Genomic DNA, 13,827 nt, shown 5'->3' on the forward strand with positions numbered 1-13,827 from the left:
AGTGTTGGTGACCATCTGTCTGTCTGGGATAACCTCATCAATGTTGAGCAATTGTTCCTGCAAATCTTTCACTTTGGTGAGATGATCTGCCATGGAGTCACCCTCATCCATAGAAAGAAGATTAGGCAACTCTTGCTTCATTGCGTACCTGATACATTGCTTCCAATGTGTCCCATGCAAGCTTCGATGTCTTGCACGAACGAATGTGCGGAATAATAGTCCTTTTCATTGAAAGGGCTATCAATGACATGGCCTGTGCATCTCTAGAGTCCCATCTCTTCTGCTCTTGTGTGGGAGCAGGATCTACATCAGGAGCTCTTTGAGCACCTCCCCTTTGAGACATGGCTGGCTGAATGGTATGAGGGCGTGTGTCATCACCACACACGATGCCCCAAAGCCCTTTGGCTACCAACAAATTACGGATCATAAAACTCCAGAGGGAGTAGTTAGATCCATCCAGCTTGTCCTCTTGGGTGAGCACACCAAATACATCTGTAGCATTCTGTGCCATGTCAACAAAATATATCTGCAAGCAAACCAAGCACCAATGTGCACTGCCAGGCAACCAAATGTCTTGTGCAAATGTATGCCTGCAAACCAAAGCAAGTGTAAACCTGCACCAAATTGTCCAATTACACACAATGTGTATACATACGCGACAAATCGCAGCTGTAATGCCCAATTACATGCTCCAATCTGAAAATCCCCAATTTTAAGCACTCCAATCGCTTCAATGTGCATCTAATTGGCCAATTTTCACAAAAGCCCCAAATTTTTGCAAATGTAAGAGGTTCAATTTGCTGATTTTGACCTCAATTTCGAAAACCCCCAAATTTCTGCAAATAAGAGAGGTTCAATTTACTGATTTTGACCTCAATTTCAAAAACCCCCAAATTGCAGGCAAAGCAAAATGCCCAATTTTTTTTTCAATTTGTCCTGAAATTGGTAAATTCCCCAAATTGGACATGCAATTTTCCTGTGAATTTGATTTGCACAGAAGTGTCTGCTAAATCTGCATATGACCTGCACTGGAATGGCTGCAAAATATTGTATTTGTATTTGACCCAAAATGTGCACAGAGAAATACCTTCCTGCAAGGGCAGCAGGCTTGGAGCAGACAATCTAATAGAGTTGACAGCAGGAGCCGGTGGAGCTGTGCAGAGCTGCAGGTGTCGAGGAGGGCAGAGCTGCAGATGGTTGCAATCATTGCAGGTGGAGGCGTTGGAGGGAGTGTTGCAGGGCGGCGGTTGGTTGTGGGCAGCCGACGGGCCAGTCATAGGCGAGCAGCAGGTAGACGTGCAGGGAGGCCTGGAACGATGAGGAGGTGTCGGACCCATCTGCAGGTGTCGAACGAGCAGGTCAGAAGCAGAAGCCGCTGTAGTCGCTGGCGGGAGCGAGCCGGAACGGAACGTCGAGCAGGTCGGCACTGGGCGACGATGGTCGGGGTGTGGAGCAGGATGGACGTGAACGAGACGGAGGGGCGACGCCGCGTGCACGGAACACACCGTTGGAGTAGCGCCGGCAGAACGGGCGACAGTGAGCAGGGCAGTCGCGAGGAGACGGCCGGAACGGAGGGGCGACGTGTGGACCGTTGACGGCTCAGGCCGGAACAGAGTCGACGGAGGCACAGACTGGCCGGAATGGAGTCGACGGTGGGCACCGACGGACGGACGGACGGCGCACCTGGCCGGATTCTCTGCTGGGACGTCGGCTGCAGAGGAGGTGCCGCCCGTTCCCGGCGGCCGGACGGTGGAGCAGTGACGGAACCGGCGGACGGAAACCACAAACGGACGGCGACGGAAATCCGTAGTCGACGGAAAAACACAGCGTCGACGGAATTTCGCAGTTTTTTTTGCAGATTCTGCACAGTCACTACTCCAAGGCCAGCTCCCAGCTCTGATACCAAATGTTGGGTGTTGGACTCACACACTCACACACACAAACCTGCACATTAGGGTTGTGCAGGGTAGAGAAGCTCACACAAAGAAATGAGAGAGAGAGAGAGAGAGAGCCAAAAGTGTGTTATCCACAAAATGCAAGTCAACTGTAAACCGGCCTTCAGAAACCAAAGGGCGGTGGAACAAACATTTGCACATAAAACACTTCAACACCATTGAAGACCTAGAATAGGAAAACAAACAGGGGGAGCTAGAGTGCTCCTGCAAACAGTACACGGACACCGATTGGCCCCAAATCGCAGTGGCGCCCCTTGCGGTATTTCTTTAATTGATTTTAAGAGCTTTGATTACAATATAAGGCTGGGAACTCAGCCGTCACAGTAGAACCCCTGAAGCCTGCAAAGAACCTGCATCTGGCTTCTAATCCACACGGCATCCACAAACAAGTCCAGCCATTGTTCGCATCGAAAGACTCTTCTCACATTGAGTCTGCATACAGAAGCTTTCTCCCATGATCAAGGCTGCCACAACCATCCATAGCCTCTCACACTATGAACAGCATCACACCCTGACGCATCCAGTGCTTCTGCATCACAACACAGACTCCCAAACTGTCTCTCAAAAGAGTATCACAGCACAGCATACCATACAGTCGACACACCTGTACAAACCCTCTCTACCATCCAAGGGTACTATCCATCTCTGTCATGGATTCCCTGTCCCCTGTCTAATCAGTAGCAAGGCTGTACCATACATGTGTCCACTCCTGTACCTTCTGCCTGTATGTGACCTGTCTCTTGGAGAAACCCAAAAACATGTTTCCTCATCGAGAAACCTACGACCTGTTTCCACATGAAACCCTTAGGCCTGTTTCCCTTTGAAACTTATGTCCTGTTTCCATACATCTAGTTACCTGTTCCCACATGAAACATCTGGCAACATAGAGATTCCCATACTGTAGGTCCCACTGTTCCTTTCTAGCAGGAAGAAAACAATCTGCTCCATGAGCACGCAGCCATGCGAGCTTGCATCACTCCCATGCCAAGAAACATAACCAAAAGACGTGTGCCTGTAGCCAAAAACCCAAGCACACATAGCTGAATTTGCAGCCAAACAAAAATAGCCCATAAATTGTCCTGTTTCCACCCTCTGAACTGTCAAACCCTTCCTCTCACAAAGGGCTAGAGAGAACCCTTGCATGTGTGCCACATCCATATAATAAAGAAGTACAAAATATTATATGTTAGAGTGTCCTTTCACACTTGATGTCCAAGGGGAAAAACCACATGGGAAAAAGTGCCCTTGGTTAAGCCCTGTCACACATAGCACTACCATAAGTGAGCATATGCCTATAGGGCCAGTCCTAAGGCAAGCCCCAAGGCCAACCCAAGGGGACAGCCTTGCGTGGGTATCAAATACCCTCAGCCACCATCTAGGCCCAGTCGGCAGCCCTAGATAGGGCCTGGGCAGCAGTCGGGGGTAGGAGTCGGCTAGGTCAGACTGTAATCGGCCAGCAGCCAGGAAGCCTCACGACTTTTTCCAGCATTTAATGCTAGTTCATCCAGTTGTGGCAGATTTAAATCAGGCCGATAGCAGGGTAAACCGGCTGACGAGCTCCCCTTGGACATATATAAGGGTGAGTCATCCATAGACCATAAATTATCAGATAAAAATCCAAGTTCTCAAGCATGAGTCAAGCATGTGTGCTTAGGCAATCAGCCTTTGCATACTTTCAGCTTTCCTTGGTGTTACGACCCCGTGTTTTTCTCTGGACAACAAGCAGGTGGGCACGGACACAGAATGGACAGTGTGAATGGCATCAATTTGGAATTGAGAAGGGAACCCATGTGTGGACAGGCCCAAGTATGAAAGGGACAAAAAGGGATTTTGAGTTTATAAGGTTTTAAACCTTTGATGATTTAAAATATTATTTTTATGGAAGTATCGTTTTTATTCTTTACTTTTGGCTTTTTGGAGAAAAGTGAAATCGCATCTTTATTAAAGGCGCAGGGTGGCGGAGATTTGTGGTGTGGGTCATCGTCGTGTGGCGTGTGGCGCGTGGCACATCACCTTGGCGATCACGGTTGTAGATTCGTGGGTGCTTTATGGCGCTTCTTCTTCTCTTTGGTTGGCTGGTCGTTGGCGCACGGCATCTGAGGCACCACTGAAGGCAAGGCATCATGGGTGAGGATGCACGGCAGCAGCCAGTCACCAAAAAGCAAGTTCAAGAAGGCGATGCGGTGCAAGGGATGGGTGCACAGCAGCGAAACAGCAGGTGCTGGCAGACGTGGAAGTACGTGTGGAAGCAGCCAGGCGAGCAGTTTTTTGCAGCACGGAACAGGCCGGCATCGTCATCATCACTTTCGCTCCCCCCCTTTTGCTTGCACCTTCATCTTCTTTCTACTAGAGTTGCACCGGGCCTTGTGAGCGCGAGAGGCTGCTCCGCGCTCTCTGGATATATGCTCTCGAGACTGTGATTGAGAAGGCGAGATGTGGCTAAGAGGCAGATTACAGGGTCCTTTCATGGTCAGACGCACAGAGGGCTACATCGTGAGCCTTTATGGAGAGAAAAATCTGTTTGTCTGGATGGCTACAGTGTTTGGTTCAGAAAACATTCTATGGGAAGGCCACAATGGAAGCTGTTTTGAAAGCCGGTTTCATCTCCTTACAAAGAGAGCAAGGAATGTTTTGAAAAGTGCCTTGGTTAGTAAGTGGAAGGACTTGGATCATGGGACACATCTAAGGTAGACTTGCAAGAGAGCAAGGGCGCCATGAGAGGTGCCGGCTGGCGAGTCTTGAGCCTTGAGTGTGTACGAGGTCCTCGAACACTGAGCTTGAGGGCTTTTTGAAGATAAAGATCAGGGGTTAAGATTTTGCGAATGGCTCTTGACGCAGAAGACATGGGGTAAGGCTTGCTAAAATTTTGATCGAGTAAAGAAATACCGCAAGGGGCGCCACTGCATTTTGGGGCCGATCGGTGTCCTTGTACTATTTGTAGGAGCACTCTAGCTCCCCTTGTTTGTTTCCTTTTCCAGGTCCCCATGGGTGATGAAGTGTTTTGTGTGTGAGTGTTTGTTTCACCGCCCGTCAGATTTCTGAAGGCCGGTTTCATGGTTCCATTGCCGGTACATCGTCGACTTTCTCAAGGAGGCGAGCCCGTGGTTGTCACATCAAAAGCTTCAACATGTGGAAAGTGAAAGCTGTATAGAGTAGCCCGCCAGCACGTGCGGCTCCCATAGCTCCATCAGTCTTCGTGCCTCCCGACTGACGCCTGCCTCCTGTGCTTCCCCGTCAGAGCCACACCTCTCGCTTGATGCACCAACGGTAGGTCAACCCACGAGCAGCTGCTCTTGCTGCATCAACCAACAGCATTGTGGAGAAGGGTTAGGAGCCTACTGCAAAAATCAGGGTTACTGATTTTTCGTTGGATTTAGGGGCTTTAGTGAATTTATTGCTTCATTGCAAAAACCAAGTGCAGTCAACAGGGAAGGGTAACATTTGGCTCCAAAGTTTAGGGAAGATTTGGGGATTTTTCAGAATTTGGAGATTTTTTTTAGAATTTGCACAATTGCATCTACAAGATACAGAGAAAATTGGGGCTTTCGTGAAATCATTGCTCGCTCTCAAAATTGAAGCTCATTGGTACACATATTTATGGGGCTTTTGTTGATTATGTGCAATTGACACATAAATTAGCGCTCAGAAATTTTGGGATTTTCAGCATTGCAGCTTGAAATTCGGGGCAAAACATTTGCACAGGACATTGTGGTTGCTTGGCATTGCACTCTGGTGCATTTTGGATTTTGCCTACAGGTGCTTTTTACAGTATACTGTTGGCCATGACAACACAGCAAAAGAGAGCTGTCACACAGGTTACCACAAGAGTAGGCAATGCCCCAGCAAAACTGTAAGAATGCGGGAGAGAAATAGCAGGATAATCAATGGATTGAAAGGGAACTCCTTCACCTCAAGAAATACATATGCATGTCCCAAATTTGCAAGTGTACTGCACAAATCTATCAAAATGTCCACACAGCAAAAGAGATCTGTCACACAGGTTACCACAAGAGTAGGCAATGCCCCAGCAAAACTGTAAGAATGCGGGAGAGAAATAGCAGGATAATCAATGGATTGAAAGGGAACTCCTTCACCTCAAGAAATACATATGCATGTCCCAAATTTGCAAGTGTACTGCACAAATCTATCAAAATGTCCACAATGGCATACATATACTGCAGCAAACCGCAAATGTATACATGTGCCGTGAAAAATACGATCAGCTAACACCTGTAAGAGTTGCAAATGCGCAAATCCTAGCAAAATCAAAGGTAAATGGGTCGAATGCTGCAAAAATGGGCTCAATGTAGAGAAGCCCTAATTTTTAGGCAGCCAATTAGACCACTTCTGAACCAGCACTTGTAAATCTGCTAAAGTGTCCAAATGTGCAATTGTCACTTGTACCAATGCTGTAATGCCACAATGCCAAGTGAGTGCACCAAATCTGATGAAATCAAAATGTGTGCCAATGTTGCAATTGCAGGCTCAATGGTGAAAATCCACAAAATTAATGCAGTTAATTTGATAATTTTCTAGCAATTTTTGAATTTTTGGAAAAATTGAAAAAAAAATAAAAAAAAATTTACTGAACTTGCAGTGGGCGGCTTCAACAGGTCAGGCACAAATTTAGAGGAAGATGCAAGTTGGCGCAGGTTCAGTCGGCACACAGTAGTAAGCAAGGTGGCCTCAGTCACGGTAACTAGGTGACACGAGTGGTAGCAGCTGCGCACGGTAGTAGGTCGGCGCAGAGCAAGACTGGGCGTGAGGATTCGGGCACCACAGGCATATGAAGGTAGTTGCCAAGTGCCGCCTTGCTGGCTAGCTTTGAAGGGCTTTGAGATAGCAGACGGTAGGTATGGCTGGCTTCGAAGTCTGAAGGTGAACAATCGGGCAAGTACAAATCGGGCAAGTACAAGTCAGGCAGCAAGTACAGTTGTCGTCGGTGCACATGGGTAAGTGTGTAATGCGTGCAATCGGCTCAAGCAAAAAGCTGAAGAGTAGCAGGAGAAATCCTAACCCTAATTGACAGGCTCTGATACCAATGTTGGGTAGGAGGGCAGCTAGTATGCACACACACACAAGCTCAAGGGCACACACAAGCTCAAGCACAAAGAAAACGTGAGAGTGCTGGAAAAGATGTACTCGATAATGATAAAATGAAAGTACAATGAGAGTACTAAAAAACCTAGGGCTCAGTGCCCAACACTCAAGAGTGTGTTCACACGGGGGAAAAACTTGTGTCCAGCCACAGGGAAAAAGTGCCCATGAGTAAGTTGGGTTTACACCTGAACTAGCCAGGAGTGGCCGGGTGGACATGACCAACACATACTATTGTTTAAGATTAGAGTTCTTGCAAGGGTTGTAGCCTTAATATGAAAGTTTTTAGTCCTATGGAACTAATATAGATGTATGGGATAGTCATGGGAAAAACTGTACACATTCTTTTTGACCTTGGGAGTATTCACAAATTCATGAATGCCAAGCTTGTGCAGAAGTTGGGAGTGGAGACGTAGCCAAGTGATCACCAATATCGTGTCGACATGCCGTGCCGTCAGGCACATAGTTTTGGGATCGTTGGGTGTCTCAGTTGCCTATAGCTATATATAGAGCTACTCGGAGCCACTAGATTTCATGATTTTAAGTCTGGACAGAATAGATGTTATTATTAGGTAAAGAGTGGTTTTATAACCACGATGTACAAATAGATTGAAAGGGTCATAAGCTATCTTTCGTCATGGATGGTGTCCGCTTGTGTACGGGGTGATTTTGATGTCTCATCGACTACACTTGAAAACTTAGTTGAACTTCGTAATACAGTAAAGAATTCTAGTTATGAAGTGTTCCAGTGTGTTCTTAGATACCATATCATTTGATGCTTTAATTCAGTTAGTCTTGATGTATCGGGGGAGACGCAAGATTTAGAAAACATTAGGGCATAGCTTGCTGATGTTTTCCCAGTTCAATTACCTCATGGTCTTTCGCCCAATCGGTCTGTTGATCATAAGATTGATTTAGTTCCAAGGTCTGAGCCTGTGAGCATTGTGCCTTATAGGATAAGCCCGTTGGAAGAGGATGAGATTGCCCTACAGTTGTCACCATGTCCTTTCACACCTAATATCCAAGGGGAAAAACCCAAAGAGAGAAAAGTGCCCTTGGTTAGCCCGTGTCCACATGTGGCACTACTCATATCATATGTGGCATAACTCAAAGCATATATGCCAATAAATCTCCCTTGTAGTGGCAATGTGAACTTGTACAAGGTTTGAGCAGATCACTGTCTGTAGGAGAGTAAGCCTAAAGCTTTGCGGAAAGCTTCAAACTTCTCTCGAGGCAATGCGTTCGTGAATAGATCTGCAACATTGTCATGTGTAGGGCAGTAAGATAATGAGATCTCCCTTGTGTGAATCCTCTCCCTGACATAGTGATAATGAATCTCTATGTGGTTAGTACGTGCATGAAACGCTGGGTTTCGTGCCACGGCTATAGCACTCTGATTGTCAGTGGGTGTGGTGGTGGGTGTTTGCTGACACTCACGAAGATCAGTCATCAGTCTCCTTAGCCATACACAATCTATTGTGGTTGTAAAGGCTTCCCTGTACTCAGCCTCACAAGTAGCTTTTTGCTCAGCCATGATATGCATGAATGCCCCAAAAAGAAACAATTCCTACTGGTGGATTGCTGTGTATCATAGTCACCAGATCCAGGGAGCCCTGAAGATAGCGGAAGATCTGCTTTACTGCTTGCCAATGCTTTGTATGACTAGGAGGCAATTCGTGTCCACACTGCAGTCATGTTTTGAACTTGCTATCAGGAGAGGCATTAGGACGGAGTGCTGGTGTGGCCTGTGTGATTGAAAGTTAAGCAGTTTTAAAGTCCGTATTTGTTGTCTAAGCACTTCTGCTCGTTTAATAGAGAACAATTTTTACTTTTGACTTTCAATCTATGTAAAAATGTACTCGCTTGGGAGGATCCAGCCACCTTCTTGATTAAGAGTTAAACTCTGCCAGAGTACCTGACAATGATGTTGGGAGTGTGGACCTTGTTTAGGAGAGACTACACGTTTGTGGCACCTCATCCGTTGTATACCACCAGCCCGCATTACACTATATCATTACTTCGACTATGAAGAAAATTGTAATTATACAGGATTGATGGTCTTGGACACGCTGTTGTTATATGATTCTTCCAATACCTTTGTTTTCCTATAGACATAACACAGGTTCTTGCTGGTTTGCAGTCTTCTTCACAATGTTTTTTCTTTGGTTCTTTTTGCTGCTTACTAATATTACTGATGAATGACTGTTGAGGCGGTGGCAAGAACGAGTAATGGTGGCTGCATCTACACTGTCAAGTGGTGCTTACTACAAGACATCTCTTGGTTTGGATAGGGTTTGCTTGCAGCTTTATATAGTACTAATAACTGTTTTGTAAGACATTTAGACTCGTTAAGCCTATTCACATAGAGTGTGTTTAAAGGAAGTAGATTTTATTCAACTTTTTTTTTTTTTGAGGTTAAAGACTGCTGGTGAATACATTTGTTGGCAGATGCTGGAAACCATTCATTTCTGCTTTGGCATTTGAGCAGCATTGAAGGGCGGGTCACTTTTATTAGCCTGTGTGCTAGGTGGGGCTTCAAGATTAGTCTGCTTCTCTGCGTGCTTTGACGATGCTCTAGGGCTGCACAACTAGTGTGGTCTGGATAACTGGATAATTAGAAGGATGTGCCTCAGCAGACTGCTGCCAATGGTGCAGTTAAACTTCTGGATTGCTTCCGCAGTATGTGGCTGCTATCTGATGTAAGTTTATGATGTTTGGTAACAGAGGCTGATGGGGCCTTGGATAAAACACGGAGACACAAAAAACGACAACTTGAAGACACACTACATTTGGTGCTGAAGAAGAGGAAGGTTAGTCTTTCTCCTGCTTTACTTGTGCTGGTTAACAAGTTTCACCAGCTTTCTAACATTATTAGGTCTCTTGTTACTTCTAGAAGCTTTTAAAAGGCTGTTTTTCTTACTCAAAGGTAATCTTCATGCCATAGGTTTGAAATACTGGTTGTGGATGTATTTTTGGCAGGAGTATGAAGACAAGATGCGGGAGAAAGGTGAAGAGCCTATCATGTTCAGGTGAGCCTACAACCTTTTTTTGGTTCAATCTAGCGCGTCGTGTATTGTTTTTTTGGAGCTGCTCTTTGTTGAAGGAAAGTTTTCCTTGTCAGTCATCTATCTGCACCACGGAGGAGAACAGCTGAAGAAGAACAAAAGGCCAAGCAGCTGAAACCGGAGGTATCCTTTTTCTGTTAGCAGCACTGGCTGTTATGGCTAGTATGTTTTGCTCTCCATCTTGATCTGCTGCTTGCAAATAATGCAGGATTCTGTCTATTTCCACCCGACGTTGAATCCTACAGGCGCACCACCTCCTGGAAAACCCCCGATGTACAAATCCTCCATTGGTATGCCAGAGTGCCGTGCCCTTCTCATGTGTTTAGTTTCTCCCTGTTCCTCCATGCTTTTCATTTTTATGATTGCGGACTGCCTGCAGGGCCTAGGATTCCACTTCCAGGAGAAGACCCGGCAGATGCTGGAGATTCGGATACAGAGGCGCCTATACCGATTCCTCCTCCCCCTCCTCTCCCTACCACTGGTGAAGGAATTTCTGCAGAAGATTCAATCCTTCCCTTGCCTGTTCCAGTGCCGCCTCCACCCCCTGCACCACCTCGTCCTGCCACTACTGCAACCCCATCTCTTCCCCCTCCCCCTCCCCCTCCTCCTGGGCCACCTCCAAAGGTTCGGTCTCAGGCACTGCCGCCTCCACCACCACCCCCAAGGCAAGCACAGCCTCCTCCACCAGGAATAGGGATGGTAGACTCTTTGGGAATCATTAAACCTCCAGGTACTGATGATGCAAGTGAGAAAGCTGGAGGAAATATTAATGATGCACATGACTGGGTATGCCATGCTTTAAAGCTCATAACATCTTCTTTTTTTGGATTCATTTTTGAAAGGCATCAACCTTATCGTATGTTGTGGTTTTGTTGAGACAGAGTGCAGTTCCTCCTCCCCCTCATCGTCGACCACCACAAACCACCACACAAGAAGGTAAGGCTGAGCGAAATCATGAAGAAAACCATGTTGCAACCTTGCAGCAAAGACCACCTCCTCCTCCAGCTCAAAGGCCTGTTGGTTCTCTACTACCACTGCCACCACCACCGCCTCCGTCAGCCATGATGAGGCCCCTGCAAGGGCCGCTGCAGCATGGAAATTCAATGGAAGTGCTTCCCCCTGGTGTTCTAAGACTCCCTCCCCCACCTCCTCCACCTGGTTTGAGGCCTCCACTGCCTGGACCATCACTTCCTCCCTCCAGATTGCTCCCAACAGGAATACCCATGTCTGGACCGAACACAGCAAGGCCGCTGCCTCTTGGACCACCACCACCTGCAACAAGGCCTCCATTAGTGCCTGCTGCTCCTCCAATGGAAGTTGCTTCAAAAGTACAGGATGGAAACACACTAGACGAGGCCGGGAAAGGTTCGAAGGCTTCATTTGTGAAATCAGCTGCTCCTACCGTTGTGAAAAGGCCTCTTGCTCAACACACACCTGAGCTGACATCAATGGTGGGGTCGCCTTCCAACTTCTTGTAATGATAAGTTTCTTTTTTTCGTTTTGGAAAAAAAGCATTTTCTGTGGCATCTACATATTTGATTTATGATGTTACTGCTGAACAGGTTCCAGCCTCTGTCCGAGTGCGGAGAGAGACTGTTCAAAAGGCGAAAGCCAAGTCCTATGTTGCAGGGAACACTACAACCAACGTAGCAAGAATGCCACCTACACAGCCTGCTTCAAAACCGCAAAGTATCGATGATTCTTACTCGGCCTTTTTGGAAGACATGAAAGCTCTTGGTGCCTTTGAAGGGGATTTCTCATGATGCTTGTCTGTAAAGTTACCATTCTTTTAAGATCAGACTGGGTTGTTGGAATATAAAAGACAGATGCTTCTATGGATGTTGGTGTAACAAAAACACCCTTTAGAATGCAAGTGCCCAATTAGGTTTCCTAAAAAAAAAAGAACGTTAGTACAGAGGTTCAGGTAGTGGGAAGCCAACAAGTCCAGATGGGAATAACTCATAGGGGCGCTTACCAAAACATGCTGTTCAGATAGCCTTAGTTAGTAAGGTCCTCACTCAACAAATTCAACTTTGTGATGGCTACATTTGATTATCTTGTTTATTCTGATTGGCAACATGGATATCCTGTTTGGGGGGCAGTCTACAAGCTTCTCTTATGTGCACTTGCTTTTTGAGTTCTTAGACAGAGAAGAGAACAGTAGAATCACAAATGCAAGCACACCACAATGTACACCCAAATTCTACTTATATTTCATTAACAAGAATAACTTCAACTGAATGTTTTGAGTACCGAACGAAACTCAAGATGGATCTTCCTAATGCTGTTGCTAGATGTCAGTTATCAGCCCAAAATGATGCTGCAGATCTTCCCAGATGCTTCAAACGCCTTTGCTGTTCTCAATAGATTGGTAATCTCCGTAGTAATGAGAGAAGGAATAACATCCTTAAACGTTTGTATAGGTCCCTAGGGGTTGGTTTGTCACTCTCCACTTGCATCGCAATTGTCCTTGGGTTATCATTGTAAATAGTTGAGTCTCATTCGTAAAATGATCAAACACCTTGCTGGTGTTGAATTTGAGAAGACACTGAAGTTTGACAATAACACTCAAGCATATGGTGATCATTGTCTTGCTTATGCTCTCTGTTTGGTTGTCTATTTGGGTGTGGAACGTGGTACTCGTTCGGATGATCCTATTTGAAACTACATGCAATCGACATAACCCCTTGGATGAAAAGCCTAGCCATTAGTCCTTATTCATGAGCCATAATATTTGATAAGGCTATGCATTTGCCCTTATGTGTAAGTGTCTAGCCTTATGCATAACCCTTGTGCATTAGGTCTAATGCAAAAGGGCTCATTCATAACCCTCATGAATTGTTGTGTTCAACACTGCAGAAAACTTCTGCATTAGTGCTTGCATAACACTTGTCCATTAGGTCCAATGTGTAAGGGCTTATACATAAGTCTTATGCATTAGAATTTGATGTGTAAGGTTCTTCTTCTAATTCTTCTAATTCTTCCTCCTCTTCTTCTTCTTCTTCATGTACATGAGAAATAGAAAAGCACTATTAGTAAGAAGAATGATATCTCTTCTTCTATTTTATTTTATCTTATGCACATCTAACGCACAAAAAGAAGTGAAAGAAAAGAAAAAACCTTTTCTTATCCTTCTTTTTCACATGCATGTGAAACTTGAAAACAAAAAAGCCTTGCAAGATATGTAAGAGACTACATCGTGCAGTGTGTAAAAGAGAATATATCGTGCGGTATGAGAAGAGAAGCCTTGTTCAAACCACATGCATAAAAATGAAGGTGAGTGTAATGAAGTAATTATATATGCACATGTGCATGTATGGGTATGGGTCTAGGCACATGGACTTTGGGTCCCTTGAGCATAGATTTGGAACATGGACATATTAATTAGTGAATGTGAAATGGCCAAGCACTATATAAGCCTTGGTCTAGGCTATTGTACTTTTTATCATCTTATCATTTGATATAGATATCTTGTCTTCTTGTGGAGCTTATGTCCAAGCTTTCATGGCCTTCTTGGCTATTGCCATAGGATGGTGATTTACACCCATGCCTACTCCATGCCTTGAGTAGCCTATTGTCTTAGGACGGTGACCTACATCCATGCCTACTCTATGCCTTGAGTAGATTCATCCCATTATTGCAGCTTGGTCATGCTTCCCTTTTTGCATTGGTATCAGAGCTCTTGGCTTAGATTTTGATGTTTTGATTAG

The 13,827-nt window shown here is 45.6% G+C and overlaps 1 protein-coding gene across 2 annotated transcripts in view; it reads left to right on the plus strand.

The window, feature by feature from the left end:
* Positions 1–12,456, plus strand: part of LOC147634585 (protein EARLY FLOWERING 5-like) — a 57,235-nt gene extending 44,779 nt beyond the window's left edge. The window contains exons 2-9 of one of the 2 annotated variants that reach the window (XM_086803699.1): positions 9,501–9,579; positions 9,777–9,862; positions 10,032–10,081; positions 10,174–10,240; positions 10,326–10,407; positions 10,497–10,903; positions 10,999–11,568; positions 11,680–12,456. In XM_086803699.1, coding sequence (XP_086659825.1) covers positions 10,047–10,081; positions 10,174–10,240; positions 10,326–10,407; positions 10,497–10,903; positions 10,999–11,568; positions 11,680–11,880 — 1,362 coding nt within the window. In that variant the 5' untranslated portion in view covers positions 9,501–9,579; positions 9,777–9,862; positions 10,032–10,046 and the 3' untranslated portion in view covers positions 11,881–12,456. The remainder of the gene's footprint in view (positions 1–9,500; positions 9,580–9,776; positions 9,863–10,031; positions 10,082–10,173; positions 10,241–10,325; positions 10,408–10,496; positions 10,904–10,998; positions 11,569–11,679) is intronic. The other variant, XM_086803698.1, reaches the window with a different exon arrangement.
* The last annotated feature ends 1,371 nt before the right edge of the window (positions 12,457–13,827 follow it).

The sequence above is a fragment of the Cibotium barometz genome, chromosome 10 (assembly GCF_041138505.1).
Source record: "Cibotium barometz isolate CiBa-2024 chromosome 10, ASM4113850v1, whole genome shotgun sequence".
NCBI lineage: Eukaryota > Viridiplantae > Streptophyta > Polypodiopsida > Cyatheales > Cibotiaceae > Cibotium > Cibotium barometz.